The sequence below is a fragment of the Podarcis erhardii genome, assembly GCF_964252035.2.
Source record: "Podarcis erhardii genome assembly, chromosome: 7".
NCBI classification, from domain to species: domain Eukaryota; kingdom Metazoa; phylum Chordata; class Lepidosauria; order Squamata; family Lacertidae; genus Podarcis; species Podarcis erhardii.
In genome coordinates, this window is record NC_138511.1 from 76,414,293 (window position 1) to 76,428,362 (window position 14,070).

Here is a 14,070-nt window from a genome sequence, read left to right on the forward strand (position 1 = left end):
CAGCACCACCACTGCTGAACTCAGAGCGGAGGATGAGCTGGTGCTTGAAGCCAGTGCTGACACTTGCAGTGTTGTCCCTCTATCACAAGAGCATGGCACCAAAAGACAGGCATCCCAATTTTCAAGAGAGGAAGGTTGGAGGGAGGTTTAGATTTTCTGCTTTGAATGTTGAGTTGGACAAAAGTGTCCACTCTGTGGTTCAAAAATGCATGAAAAATCTTATCAATGAGATGTGGTCATCGGCACTAGGATAAATAAGTTATAATAAGAACATTGCCTCCACATTTTGATTTTCAACTTTCTTTATAGCTATCCCATTGACTTTTTTTGTTTTGTTTAAAGGAAGTTAAAAGTCTGGGCCTCCTGCTGTGTGGGAGGATGAAAGTGATGATGAACTATAAATTGCACAAAGTTCTACCCCAAAATAAACTTAATTTATCTTTAGTTCACTCAGCAACCCTGAAAACTACTTTCAGGTCTAACTCAGAGATATTTGAAGGAATTCAGTGAACTACATTATGCTATCTGTCTGCTCATTATCCACAAATTCACTTATCCAAACACAAAGAATTGTACCCAAACCTGGAATGTCCTGCTTTTCCTTAGGATATTCTTATTTTCATCAGAGAAATGTTGAAGGGTATGGTAGGATGTTCTATTTTCACTGGAGAGATGTTGGAGGGTATGAACCCGAGCCGAGGAGATAAGTAACTATAACCTTTATAAGACATCTGAAGGTAGCCCTGTATATATGTCGGAAGCCACCCAGAGTGACTGGAAGAAAACAGTCAAATGGGCTAGGTATAAACATTATTAGTAGTGGTAGTAGTAATAATAGTAGTAGTAGTATTGCATATGACATCCCCATTTTCATTGGAGAAATGTTGGAAGGTATGAATCTGCTGTAGGCCTCTCAGGACATGTGCAACTTTACAGAAAAAACTAATCATAGCCTGCAACTGATGTGGAATAATGTGAATGTCTCCTTTCCCCAGGTTCATCATCCCTATTGTGCTCCTTAGTGGATGGATCTGACCGTTCTCACAAAGCGTATACTGCAGATCAGCGCCGTGGTTTGTGCTTTCATCAGCCTGGATCTGACCGTTCTCACAAAGCGTATACTGCAGATCAGCGCCGTGGTTTGTGCTTTCATCAGCCTTCTGCTGCTCCTCATTGCCCTGGGCTCAGACTACTGGCTGGCAAATGCCTTGAACCACACTGGCTTCTGGAAATATTGTGTTAATACTGGGACAATTAATATTTGCGGTTCACATGGGATGGATGTGAGAGGTAAGCTTTTTGTCTTCTGCTTGGAGTACTAGTGGTGTAATATTCAACCGTAACTTGGGGGGGGCAGCTGACAGTTCCCCAACTCCCTGAAAATCCAGTGTGACTAGAGATAACACATTTACCATGTCCTTTTTTGGGGGGGGTTTAAAATATTAAGTGCTGCGACTCATATTTTGATAAAGGTGCTCTGGGTGCGAGCACAAAATGGCTGCTGAGGGCAGCAAATTTTTTTTAAGGTGATGGTAGTTCATTGCCCTGTGTTCAGACTATTGGGTGGTCACCAACAATTACACCTTGGGCCTCTGGAATATGTGCATACCTAATTGCCAACTTTTGAGGATGGTTGCGTCAGGTAAGATCTTCTCTGTCTTCTCCTAGGAGTACTTAGGTTTTCAAAAGCAGACTGAACTGATCTTCATTTCTAAGGCATGAGGCAGTATGTGGGGCCCTTGATCATTCTTCAACTCCCTGAAAGTCCGGTGTGACTAGGGATAACATATTTACTCTGTTTGGGGTGTGTGTGTTTTTTTTAAATTAAAAAATTAGGTGCTGGGAATCATATTTTGATAACGGTGCCATGCGGTCCAGCAAAACATGGCTGCTGTGGGAAGTAAAGAAATAAGTGACAGTAATCTGCAGCAGTGAGTCGCATTGCTGCCTTTACTATGGTACAATCAGTGCTTTTTTTCTTTAAAAAATGCTTAGGGGTGCTCTCATTTTGACTCAAGAAAATCACCATTTATAGTTCAAATTGGGAAAAATAAATACAGTAAATGGACAAAAGTACAAAGATTCACAAAATATTTAGAGGTATGCATTGTTGTAATCTTGAGCCTTAGTCAGAGGAATTTGCCACTCTCCAGGCACCCGGCTTAGATTACTTGTTCCCTCCTCCCTGTCTTCCCCAGGAGTGGGGAAAGAGACAGACAGAAATGTATTTACATGCCTTTATTTCTGTCTATGCAGCAGTACAGAGAAACACGTCTGCACTCTCCAAACACCAACAGCAGAGAGAGGAAAACTCCTCCCCTGTACTTCCAGTACAGATCAGATGACACTCTGAGCTAACATCCGGTGCTCAGTACAGTGAATAGACTTTGTCTATGGGAACACCCTTTGTTCCCATGGTGCAGTCCCAAACATCAACATCCTGTTTGGCATTCCAGCCAGCTGCAGCTCGCTGCTGCATTGGTCCTTTTTCGTAACATGCATACCCCTGCGTACTCCCAGAAAAAAAGCACTGCGTACAATACATGTAGGGCTGGACTGAGAGGTTTTGGCACTCAGGTTTCAATCAATACCAGTCATCCTGAAAGATGAATGCTTTAAACAATGGCAGAAAGAGATTTTAAGATTTATCTGGGGGGGGCAAAAGGCCAAGGATAAAACATAAAATACTTACAGATGTAAAAGATAGAGGCAGGTTTGCCCTCCCAGACCTTAAATTGTATTACGAATCTGCTTGTTTGGTATGGATCAGGGACTGGATGAGATTGGACAAGCAAGAGGCACTAGAACTAGAAGGACATGACAACAGATTTGGTTGGCATGCATACTTAGGGTACGGGAAAGGGAAGATTCATAGAAGCTTTTACAACCATATAATCAGGAAATCATTAATGAGAGTATGGGAGAGATATAAAGACTTACTGGAACAAAAGACTCCATGGTGGCTTTCACCACATGAAGCATTACTGCTCAAACCACTTGGAAAGAAAGGAAAATGGCTTACATATGCTGATTTATTAAAGGAACATGATGGGAAATGGAAATTAAGAGATTATGATGCGATCAAAGACCACTTTCAGAGTTGGTTGCATTATCGACAATTACATGAAACATATAAAGAAGACTGTAAGAGAGGATTTAGTTATACTAGATCTAGGTTTCAAACAGAAGTGATTGAAGGGAAAGTGAAATTACTGAAGGCCGCATATAGCACACTATTAGAATGGGAGACAAAAGATGAAGAGGTAAAATCAGTTATGATTAAATGGGCACAAGATGTAGGTCACAATATTATGATGGAGGATTGAGTTAAATTATGGAAAACTGACTTAAAATTTACAGATTGTTCACTATTGAAGGAGAACTACATGAAGATGATGTACAGATGGTATACAACACCAGTGCAGCTAGGGAAAATGTACAAAACTAGCTCAAACATATGTTGGAAGTGTAAGGAAAAGGAGGGAACATTTTATCATATGTGGTGGGGTTGTAAAGTAATTAAAAAAAATTGGGAAATGATATACAATGAACTGAAGAAAATGTTCCATTTAACATTTGTTAAAAAACCCGAGGCATTTTTGTTGGGGATTGTAGGGAAAGACCTGCCCCAAAAGTTGAAAAACATCTTCATGTATGCGACAGCGGCGCGATAATTCTGGTAGCACAACGATGGAAGACTGAAGAAATCCCAACTAAAGAATCATGGCAAGAAAAATTGATGGATTATGCAGAACTGGCAAAATTGACACATAAGCTACGGGACAAGGATAACTGTGACTTTAAAGATGAATGGGAACCTTTCGCAAAGTATTTGAAGACGCAGCAAAGTGAACTGGACTCCTTGGCAGGTTTTGAATAAACATCCACAATTTTTTACTGATAATAATTAGCTAAACAGTTGGAGGATCTATACAACTTTGTAACATGCAGAAAATAGCATTATTGGAGAAACCAAAGACTGGAACTGAGGGAAGTCGGGGGGTGGGGTGGCGGGATGGGTTTTGTGGGGAGGAAAAATGGGGGGGGGGAAATAAGGATATGTTTTTGGAAAATATGTTTTGTTATAACTTTGAATTAAAAAAAATAAAAAATAGAGGTTTTGGCACTTGAGGCAAAACAGAAAATGCTGCTTCTTCCGTAGCTTCCTGCTTGTGGTAGCTGACACCTGCAAGTACACCAGCACTGCAGCGTCACGCCTGAAACATCACCAACGACAGGATGCCTTCACTGCTATGGGGAGGGTTATGGGTAGACTTGGCGCAGTCGCAATGAGCTTCTGGCCATGTTTGGAGTGTAAACAAGGAGCTGGTGAGGGCGTGAGGATGCAGGTTCCCACATCTCCTTTGGAACACAGCTGTTTCTCTGCCAGGAAGTGTTTTCCTTCCCTGACTTAGAGTATAACATCTGAGCGAATACTGCCCAAGGGGTTGCCCGGGATTCAGCCAAAAGACACTGCACTGCTCCTTCAAGTCAAAAATTCCTTCCTTGCACAGAAGGGATGCACATGGATCCATCAAATGAACCACTGCAGTGCTTGAAATGTCAAGTACGTGAACCAGCAACTCCTGCATCTGCTAGGAGGGCTAGAGCTGTGAGAGACAACAGCAGCCACCCAGTGAGGACATATTGACCTATTTGGAAATAACGCCTAGCTGCTTCAACAGCCAGGTGATGCAGCTGCAGGCTGGCATTTCTTGGAACGCTGGAGAACAGGGGTTAGGGGAGACTCTGAGCTGTTTTGATGATTGCACCACTGCCTTTTTAAAATAGTGTTTTGAACTTATTGTAACCTGCCTCAAGAACTTTGGTTAGTAGGTGGGGTAGGGATATTCCTAAATAAATAAAATAATCATGGTGCTGAGTAATAGGGGATTTGGGCTGGGTGTTTATCAGTATTCAGATGACACCCAGCTCTACCTCTCTTTTAAATCAGAACCAGTGAAGGCAGTGAAGGTCCTGTGTGAGTGCCTGGAGGCGGTTGGAGGATGGATGGTGGCCAACAGATTGAGGCTGAATCCTGACAAGACAGAAGTACTGTTTTTGGGGGACAGGGGGCGGGCGGGTGTGGGGGATTCCCTGGTCCTGAATGGGGTAACTGTGCCGCTAAAGGACCAGGTGCGCAGCCTGGGAGTTATTTGGACTCACAGCTGTCCATGGAGGCGCAGGTTAATTCTGTGTCCAGGGCGGCTGTCTACCAGTTCCACCTGGTACGCGGGCTGAGACCCTACCTGCCCGCACACTGTCTTGCCAGAGTGGTGCATGCTCTAATTATCTCCCACTTGGACTACTGCAATGCGCTCTACGTGGGGCTACATTTGAAGGTGATCCAGAAACTGCAATTAATCCAGAATGCGGCAGCTAGACTGGTGACTGGGAATGGCCGCCGGGACCACATAACACCGGTCCTGAGAGATCTGCATTGGCTTCCAGTACGTTTCTGAGCACAATTCAAAGTGTTGGTGCTGACCTTTAAAGCCCTAAACGGCCTCGGTCCTGTATACCTGAAGGAGCGTCTCCACCCCCATCGTTCAGCCCGGACACTGAGATCCAGCGCCGAGGGCCTTCTGGTGGTTCCCTCATTGTGGGAAGTGAGGTTACAGGGAGCCAGACAGAGGGCCTTCTCGGTAGTAGTGCCCGCCCTGTGGAATGCCCTCCCTTCAGATGTGAAGGAAATAAGTATCTTATCTTTAAAAGACATTTGAAGGCAGCCCTGTTTAGGGAAGTTTTTAATATTTAATGCTGTATTGTTTTTAACATTCGATTGGAAGCTGCCCAGAGTGGCTGGGAAAACTCAGCCAGATGGGCGGTGTATATATAATAAATTATTATTATTATTATTATTGGAGCCTGATCCATTAGGGCAAATGGGGCACTGCCAACCCCCACCTGCCAGGGGTTGGCTCTGCCTGACATGGCCTCTGGCACTGCCTACTATTTGTCTCCCTGACTGTTATGGGCATTTAACCCCCTTCTTCCTTTCTCTTCCTTCCTTCAAGATTTCATCCATGCCACCCGAGCGTTCATGTTCTTCGGGATGATCGCTGGAGCTGCCTCTTGCATTATTCTTTGTGGAACATTTTTTAGCTTGCAATTTGGCTCCATCTCCAAGGCCAAGAGTGCAGCCATAGCCAGCATTGTTGCAGGTATTATGTGTGTGTGTGTGTGTGTGTGTCATAAGCATCTGCTTCCCGTCAGTTCAAGCCCCTTAAGCCCCAGATCACAAAGCTGAAGACTGTGCCAAGCTGAAATGTCCATGCAAAATGCTGTTGCTTGAATCCAGTTTGGCTTTCTCTCCTGGGCCAGGACCTCAGCCATAGCCAACCTTGTTGCAGGTATCCTGGGGTCATATGCATCTGATTCCATTTCCATCAATGCAAAGGAGAAGAGCCAGTTCATAAAACCCTTCATGATCCTCCCCCTTCTTATTTGCACTTCCAATATTATAATGCAAAGGAGAAGAAGAGGATCACAAATGATCTTCAAAGCCTCCCCAGAAGTGGCTCTTATTCAACTGCAATGTTGGAGATGGAAAAGAGCTGTATAGAGCAGCTTCAGAAGCATCACTGCAAGGAGAAGTGGAGTTCACCCAACAAAAACTATGTCCCCCTTCTTCATCAAGGCATGCTCCTAAAACCTTCCTTTTTCTACTTTTGCCTCCACCAGCCAGTAGAATGAACAGCTTGGCTGGCAGGAGGAGCAAGGCTGAAAGGTGGCCAGCAGAGCTGGGCTGCTGCTCAGAAACGGCTGCAACATGTTGTGGCAGTCCCTCGCCTGAGCCGCACATCACACTTTATTTCACATTGCCACCTGTCTGTGTTTGAGTGATGACACACTTACTTTTTATTATATGTAACTGATACGTATATAAAAAAGTTAAACAATTTAATATGAAAATGATGTGAAAAATAACAACCATAAATATGAAAAACTGTTTAGAACAGCATCACATAATGCACAATCAATTAAAATCCAGGACAGGTACTAACTGGGATAAAGACTTTAGCAGGTTTGTTGAATGCGGAACATCTTTAGCATGCACCAGAGAGACAATAATGGAGGTGCCTGACTGATATATATTGAGAGGGAGTGCCAAAGTGTAGGTGCCACTACATCAAAGACCCAATTTTGACATCATGTGGAGCGGACCTCCTCATAGGCTGGGACCTGCAGGATGCCATCTCTTGCAGTGCACAGGGGTCAGCTTGAGATGTAGGGGGTGAGATTATGTTTTAGGCACACTGGTCCATAGCTATATAGGGCTTTGTACACTAATTTTGAACCTTGCACAGCGGCGGATTGGCAGCCAGTGTATTTCTTTCAGCAGAAGTATATATGTTGGTCATATTCCACCTCAGTGAGTAGTTGATCCTCGCCATTTTGCACTAGCTGCAGCTTCCAGCTCAGCATCAATGATTTAATTTACAAGTAACTTGATAACCTGATGTATATTTTCTTCCCAGCTGGTTGCGTCCTGATTGCCATGGCCACCTTCACAGGGCAGACAGGAGGAAATGCCTCTTATGGATGGCCTTTTGGCTTGGGCTGGGCCTCCTTTCCTCTCTTCCTTATTACTGGTGAGTATGTGTCAAATGGGAAATGCTGAAAATGCACGTCTTTATTAAAAAGTTTGCCTTCGCGTAGCATTGTCAGCTGCATTATTTATGTCTGGGGCTGCTCTACAGTGTGTCAATTTGAACACAGATGGAAGCAGGTGTGTGTGCGCGCATCCATACCTGTCCAATGACATTGTGGGTTGGTATATGCCAAGAGCACTTCCTTCTTCAATTATCTGAGGCGTGGGCAGGGAAGCAAAAATATGGATACCCTAATTAGGGGTATCCTAATTAGGGGAAAGGTTTTATGACACCACACCCACCCTAGTGGGTTGCCAGGATCTAGAATTAATTTAGATTGAAAGCAGCATGTTGAGGATGAGCACAAATGATTGTGGGTTAAGAAAAATGATTTTTGTGTGTGCTCCCTATGGGGTTAGTATATACATAGGTGTTAAATAGCATGAAGGATAAGGACCCCCCCATATCTGAGGGGGTCCAAAATCAATCCCCATGGGATAGAACACTTATCTCATAGGACCACATCCTGCATCTCCCTTAACAGCAATGAAAGGACCTGTTGCAAATCAGCACCCTCTCTTCCCCACTATGCCAGAAGGACTCCATAATGCCTGACTTGCGTGACCAGGCTCTGCACTTCCCCCAACTCTCTGAATAACAGTATGAAGGACATGGCACAGTTTGAATGGGATCAAACCAAGCCACAACTTTATTGACATCAGAGGCAAGAGGTTTGGCATAGGCATCGGTCAACCATTTACTTCCAACCCGCCTGCCGGAAGTGACACCAAGGGTTAACACAGCAGCAGGGGTTCCTATGGCATACATCAAATAGGGGGACTCCCATGGGGGTCACCACCTTGAGGAATGCTGAGGTCCAAGCCCATGCCTGGGCATACAGCCAGAAGCAACTCCTCCTGGACCCCCTTAATGGGATACCCTACATTTGGGGAGGGGTAGGCCAAGACTACAACCTTTTCCCTGCCCAACCAAGACTGAGGAGCATCCAATACCTAGACCAGGGGTTGGCAAGGTTTAACTCGCTTGGGCTGGTTCATTCCAGTGGAGATCTATCTGTGGGCCAGATTAGGTGCATGTATGAGTGCATGCGGCCGCGATTTCGGGTGATTTTCAGCATCTGAGCCTGTGCAGACACAATTTCTGGCACCGCGGAAGTGAGTCCCCACGCCATGCTGTGCTAGTTTTGCACAGTGCGTGGGGACTCACCGAGTGGGCGGCTTAGTTTGGGGGTGGCTCATGGGCCAGTTAAATGACCCCGAGGGCTGCTTGTGGTCCATGGCCTTAGGTTGCCTACCCCTGGCCTAGACCACTAAAGTTGTGATGATTGCTATGAGGTAGGAAAAAACCAAGAGGAGTCTTGGGACTGGCAGAGATGACCGGCAGAATCCGTGATCAGAGGAGAGAGACAGTGGAAGAGGACTGGGAAAAATTCAAAATATATCTTAAGAACTGTTGTAAAATTTCAGACTGATAAAATGTCAAGGGATAAGAAACAGAGAATTACAGCTGTAAATGTTTAAGTTAAGAAAACCTGAGGGAAGTTAAATATAAAAATGGAATGAAGGATTGCTAAAAAATTGGAAACAAGGGTGCAGTGAAGGGGAGGTATGGGGAAGTCATGTGTTGTTTGTGTATGTTTTTTGTGTGTGTGTGTGTGTGTTTGCGAAAATTAATAAAAATTATTTTTTTAAAAAAAGGAAAAAACCAAGAGGAGTCTTTTCTTATCATGAGGTGGCCAAAGTATTGTAGCCTCAGCTTCAGGATCTGTCTTTCCAGTGAGCACTCAGGGCTGATTTCCTTTAGAATAGAGAGAGCCAGTGTGGTGTAGTGGTTAAGAGCAGTAGTCTCATAATCTGGTGAACCGGGTTCGCTTCCCCGCTCCTCCACATGCAGCTGCTGGGTGACCTTGGGCCAGCCATACTTCTCTGAAGTCTCTCAGCCCCACTCACCTCACAGAGTGTTTGTTGTGGGGGAGGAAGGGAAAGGAGAATGTTAGCCGCTTTGAGACTCCTTAAAGGGAGTGAAAGGCGGGATATCAAATCCAAACTACTACTACTACTACCACTCCTCCTCCTCTTCTTCTTCTTCTTCTTCTTCTTCTTCTTCTTCTTCTTCTTGCAGTCCATGGGACTCTCAAGAGTCACCTCCAGCACCATAATTCAAAAGCATCAATTCTTCCAACAATCAGCTTTCTTTATGGTCCAGCTCTCACTTCCATACATCACTACTGAGAAAACCATAGCTTTAACTATATGGACCTTTGTTGGCAAGGTGATCTGCATGGCTGCTTCCTACAATCAAATCCAATACTACCCCAATAGTTCTAGGATCCCATGTGCCCATGTAGGACATTGATAGAAGCCTCTTGTTTTAAAAATCAGCACATATACATCAAAATATGTATTTTAGCAATGCATATGTTGACCTAAGATATGTGTTTATATATGTATGTTGTACATTAGTACTTGTTACGTTTTATTTTAAAATAGATAATTTACAGTGTGATGTGAAAATGGGTTGGAACAGGTTTATGCATTAATGACACGGATGGGAGATGGGCTTATCTATCCACTCTTAGAAATTTCCAGTTCTGCCCATGACTAGTCCCTTGGAGAAGTCTCAAAATGCGCAGTCAGTGTGGTTCTGTGGAAGGGAATATATTTTGGTCCATGAGAACAGCAGGTCTTGGAGGATGAGCAAGAGAGGTAATGCTGGGGTCAGAGCCCCAGATATCTTGGGTGGTGTTTTATTCTGCTCCCCCTGTTGCCTTAATCAGCCCCTTTTCTCTCCTGACAGGTGGACTGGCTTTCCCCTTGGATACTGCTGGGTCAGCATGAGCATGAAGAAAAGGCTGTGCTTCCACTTCAGATGACACCTGGAGCCAAGTTGATACAGTGGGGCACAGAGACGTAGCCTGCACTGGGGCAAGTTTGAGCTGAAGGAAAATGAATGTACTTTAGTGAGAAGAAACAGAAACAAGGTCTCTTTGTAATAAATTGGAATCCCTTTCCTGAATACTGTAGAACAGGACTACCCAGTGAGGTGCCTCCAAACTTTTGTGGACTACAATTTCCATTCCTGACCAATGACCTTGCTAGCTGAGGTTGATGGGAGCTGAAGTCCAACAACATCTGGAGGGCAGCAGAGTGCCTAGCCTGGCATGAGAAGCAAATCATTCCTTCCCCAAACACAGACTTTAATTTTTTTTATTATTATTATTTAAAAATATGAGGTTAAAGAATATCAGTTTAGTATCTGCCCAACGTATGATAATCTAAAAACTAAGAATAATTATGAACGATATTATTCCTTCAATGGCTGGGTGAAAGTCAAGGAATGAGTAAACTAAGCTTTTTCAGTGCATCCAGCAGAAAAGAATGGTCTATGGATTAAATTATATGCTTTGAGTTCTTGCCTTCATATTCTGTCGTTTTCATGAGGATGTGGGTTTGCTGAGGAAGGAAGTCTTTCTCAGTGAGGCTCTACCTGGCTCAAATGATTAAGGATGCCGGCTCAAAACAAACTTTGCAAACCTTTAGTGGGTGACAGTAAGAAAGAAAAAGACTAGGCTAAAATGATAAAGCATTTTTTACTGATTGTAAGAGAAGGGGTTATGTGGTTGTCGATGGGCTTGCCATGCTCCTTTGGGAGAAAGGACAGGATATAAACTGAATAAGTAAATGCATAAAAATGGGTTACAAGGGTACAAAGTGAAGTGAGCTATAAACTGGACAAACTCCCCTCCAGCTGAACCGAACTGAAGATTGGACAAACAAGAAACAGAAATACACCGAAATTTGGCACTCCACCCATCCCTAGTCACAAAACGTACTGGTATATGGAAACTATCCAGACTTTGCAAAAAGTTTTGCAAGCATCCAGCACTCTCACCTTAAAAGGTAATGAGCCCTGGATAAGGCCACTTCTGGAATTTCCAAATGCTTTAGCAATAGATTATGTTAACTAGTGAGTATAGATGAGGATTAAAAGCTGCCAGTGATGCCTCTCAGGCTGATGTATACTTGAAGGAGTGTCTCCACCCCCGTCGTTCTGCCCAGACACTGAGGTCCAGGTCTGAGGGCCTTCTGGCGGTTCCCTCCCTGCGAGAAGTGAGGTTACAGGGAACCAGACAGAGGGCCTTCTTGGTAGTGGTGCCCACCCTGTGGAACACCCTCCCTTCAGATGTGAAGGAAATAAGCAGCTATCCTATCTTTAAAAGACATCTGAAGGCAGCCCTGTTTAGGGAAGTTTTTAATATTTAATGCTGAACTATTTTTAACATTTGATTGGGAGCTGCCCAGAGTGGCTGGGGAAACTCAGCCAGATGGGCGGGGTATAAATAATAAATTATTATTATTATTATTATTAGTAGTAGTAGTAGTAGTAGTAGTAGTAGTAGTAAAACTGGGGCTGTTTGGAGATGGAGGTCCAATCTGTGGGCAGCGGGGGGAGGGGAGCAGTCCATGTCTCCTCCTCGTCATCCACTGCATAAAGAAGAAATGGGGAACTTCAGAGCCAGGAGGCAGGCGTAGGGTGCAGGGGCAGGTGGCTGTAGCCCTGGGCGCATGGTTTTTAGGGGGCACAAGCTAGACACCCCCCCAGGAATCCCCGTCCCACCCTGCCTGCAACTGGGTGTCTCTGGGTCCCAGAGCCCAGCCTAGTCTAGTCACTGTGTCCTCAGACCCCCTCACTGAATGGTGGCCAGTGTTGGAGGGGAGCTGGACTTGCCAGTGAAGGGCCGCATCGGCCAACCTGGGTCCTCCCTGCATGGGCAGGAAAGGGCTCAGTACAGCCCTGCTGGGCTCTAGTAGCCAGGAGTGAGCTGGTGCATGGGCTCCTCGAACTCTCCTCAGCTTGTGCACATGCCAGGCAGCATTGGTGGTGAGGACTGGTGTGGCGCAGTGGGTTCTGTTGACCTTCCATGCTGTGCCGCGCCTCCGCCCGTCATGCACACATATGTACTGTACCCAAAAAGCCCACTGTCTTTGAATGGATAATCAAAGACAAGACAAGAACAGATGCAAAATAAAGTGAGCTACAAATTGCATAAGCTCCAGGACATGCCCTAACAAAACACAACTCCTAGGGTACATGTCAAACTTCGCAAGTGAGTGGAAAGATGGGGATTGAGGCAGCCAAAGTAGCCCTAGGGGTGGGGATTTGATTCAGTCTGCATTTGAATCACACTTTCTGTATCAATACGCAATCCAAAACCTCTTTCAAAATTCACACTTATCTGTTTACAAAGGACTTGTGAATAGACTGGTGGAGTTCCCATATGAGAATTGGTGCCTTATGGGAGATTGGGATGGGGTGGTCTCCCCAACACAGGATAAGACTTCAGAGAAGTTAATCTTTGTTGCTCTGCCCACTTTTTGCCTTGCTGTTGTCAGTTGGCTTCTTGATAATTTCTGGAACACAGTGGCAATCCAGGTGAGTTGCACCATTTTCTCTTGCCTAATGCTGAAGGCCTATTGCAAGCTGTTTGTGTGTTGTAACCTTTGAAGACAGAGCAAAGGAGAAGCAGAGAGAAGGACTGAGCTGTGAACTGGAGGCTTTTGGTGTGTAGGAACATCTCTCTGGAGATCTGACGTGTGGTAAGCAAATCTGTTGCTTGGAAGAGGGGCTTATACTGGTTGCCTTCACCTATGCTTAGCCTACTCATCTTAGGAAATGCCATCAGTGATCTCTCCTCTAGAAGGGAGGCAGACTCAGAAAAGGCCAATGGATGGTCTGAAGGAGCAGCAGCAGGACCTGGAAGCTCTGCAATCCCAGCAAAGGTGTGAGCCTGAGCAGGTATCCAATGCTGCCTTTCTCCAATGGCACAACCAAAGGGTATTGCATATGTGCATCATTCTAATCTCTGATGGAACCAGTATCCAGAAAGAGCCTACAACCCCGCAATCCAGCAGTTCAGAAGTGAAAAGAAAGCAAAATGATGCAGAGGGTCAGGGAAAAGAGATGAGGACCATCCACAGACTTTTGCATGGGAGTTACCTCTGTTTGGATACAATTTCTCCCTCTAGAGGGCTTCAGTTGCATTACGGTGTATCCAGCGGGATTTTCCACTTGCAACTTTCCTGTGTGAACGACCTTGAGTTATGAGCAACCCGCTGGAAGAAATTTCAACAAGAAGTAAAACAAAGCAGGCTCAAAAACAAGTTCAAAAAAGAGGTTCTATATCAGGAGCAGCAGCTGCACAAGAGAAAACAACAGCAGCATCAATGGATTCTATGACACAGGCTCTACTCAGAATAAATCAATCTTTAGAAGTACTTACTAAGCAGTCTGCAGAGCTTACTAAACAGTCTACAGAGAACTCTAAGAAACTGACGGAGCTGACAACAAGACTAGACCTGAACACAACGACAATATCATCTAATACAGACTCTATCAATCGTTTAATCCAAGAGAGCACGGAAACAAGGAAAATAGCTGAGAGTGCCAGGACCAC

General features: G+C 44.7%; 1 protein-coding gene across 1 annotated transcript; it reads left to right on the forward strand.

Annotated features, from left to right (window-relative positions):
• Positions 1-1,025: 1,025 nt before the first annotated feature.
• Positions 1,026-11,023, forward strand: LOC309347163 (uncharacterized protein; the record flags this gene model as incomplete). The annotated part of the gene is made up of 4 exons (XM_081871503.1): positions 1,026-1,290; positions 6,018-6,164; positions 7,482-7,595; positions 10,413-11,023. 4 exons carry the CDS (start codon positions 1,026-1,028, stop codon positions 10,451-10,453), a joined length of 567 nt encoding a protein of 188 aa, XP_081727629.1. The 3' UTR covers positions 10,454-11,023.
• Positions 11,024-14,070: the final 3,047 nt, after the last annotated feature.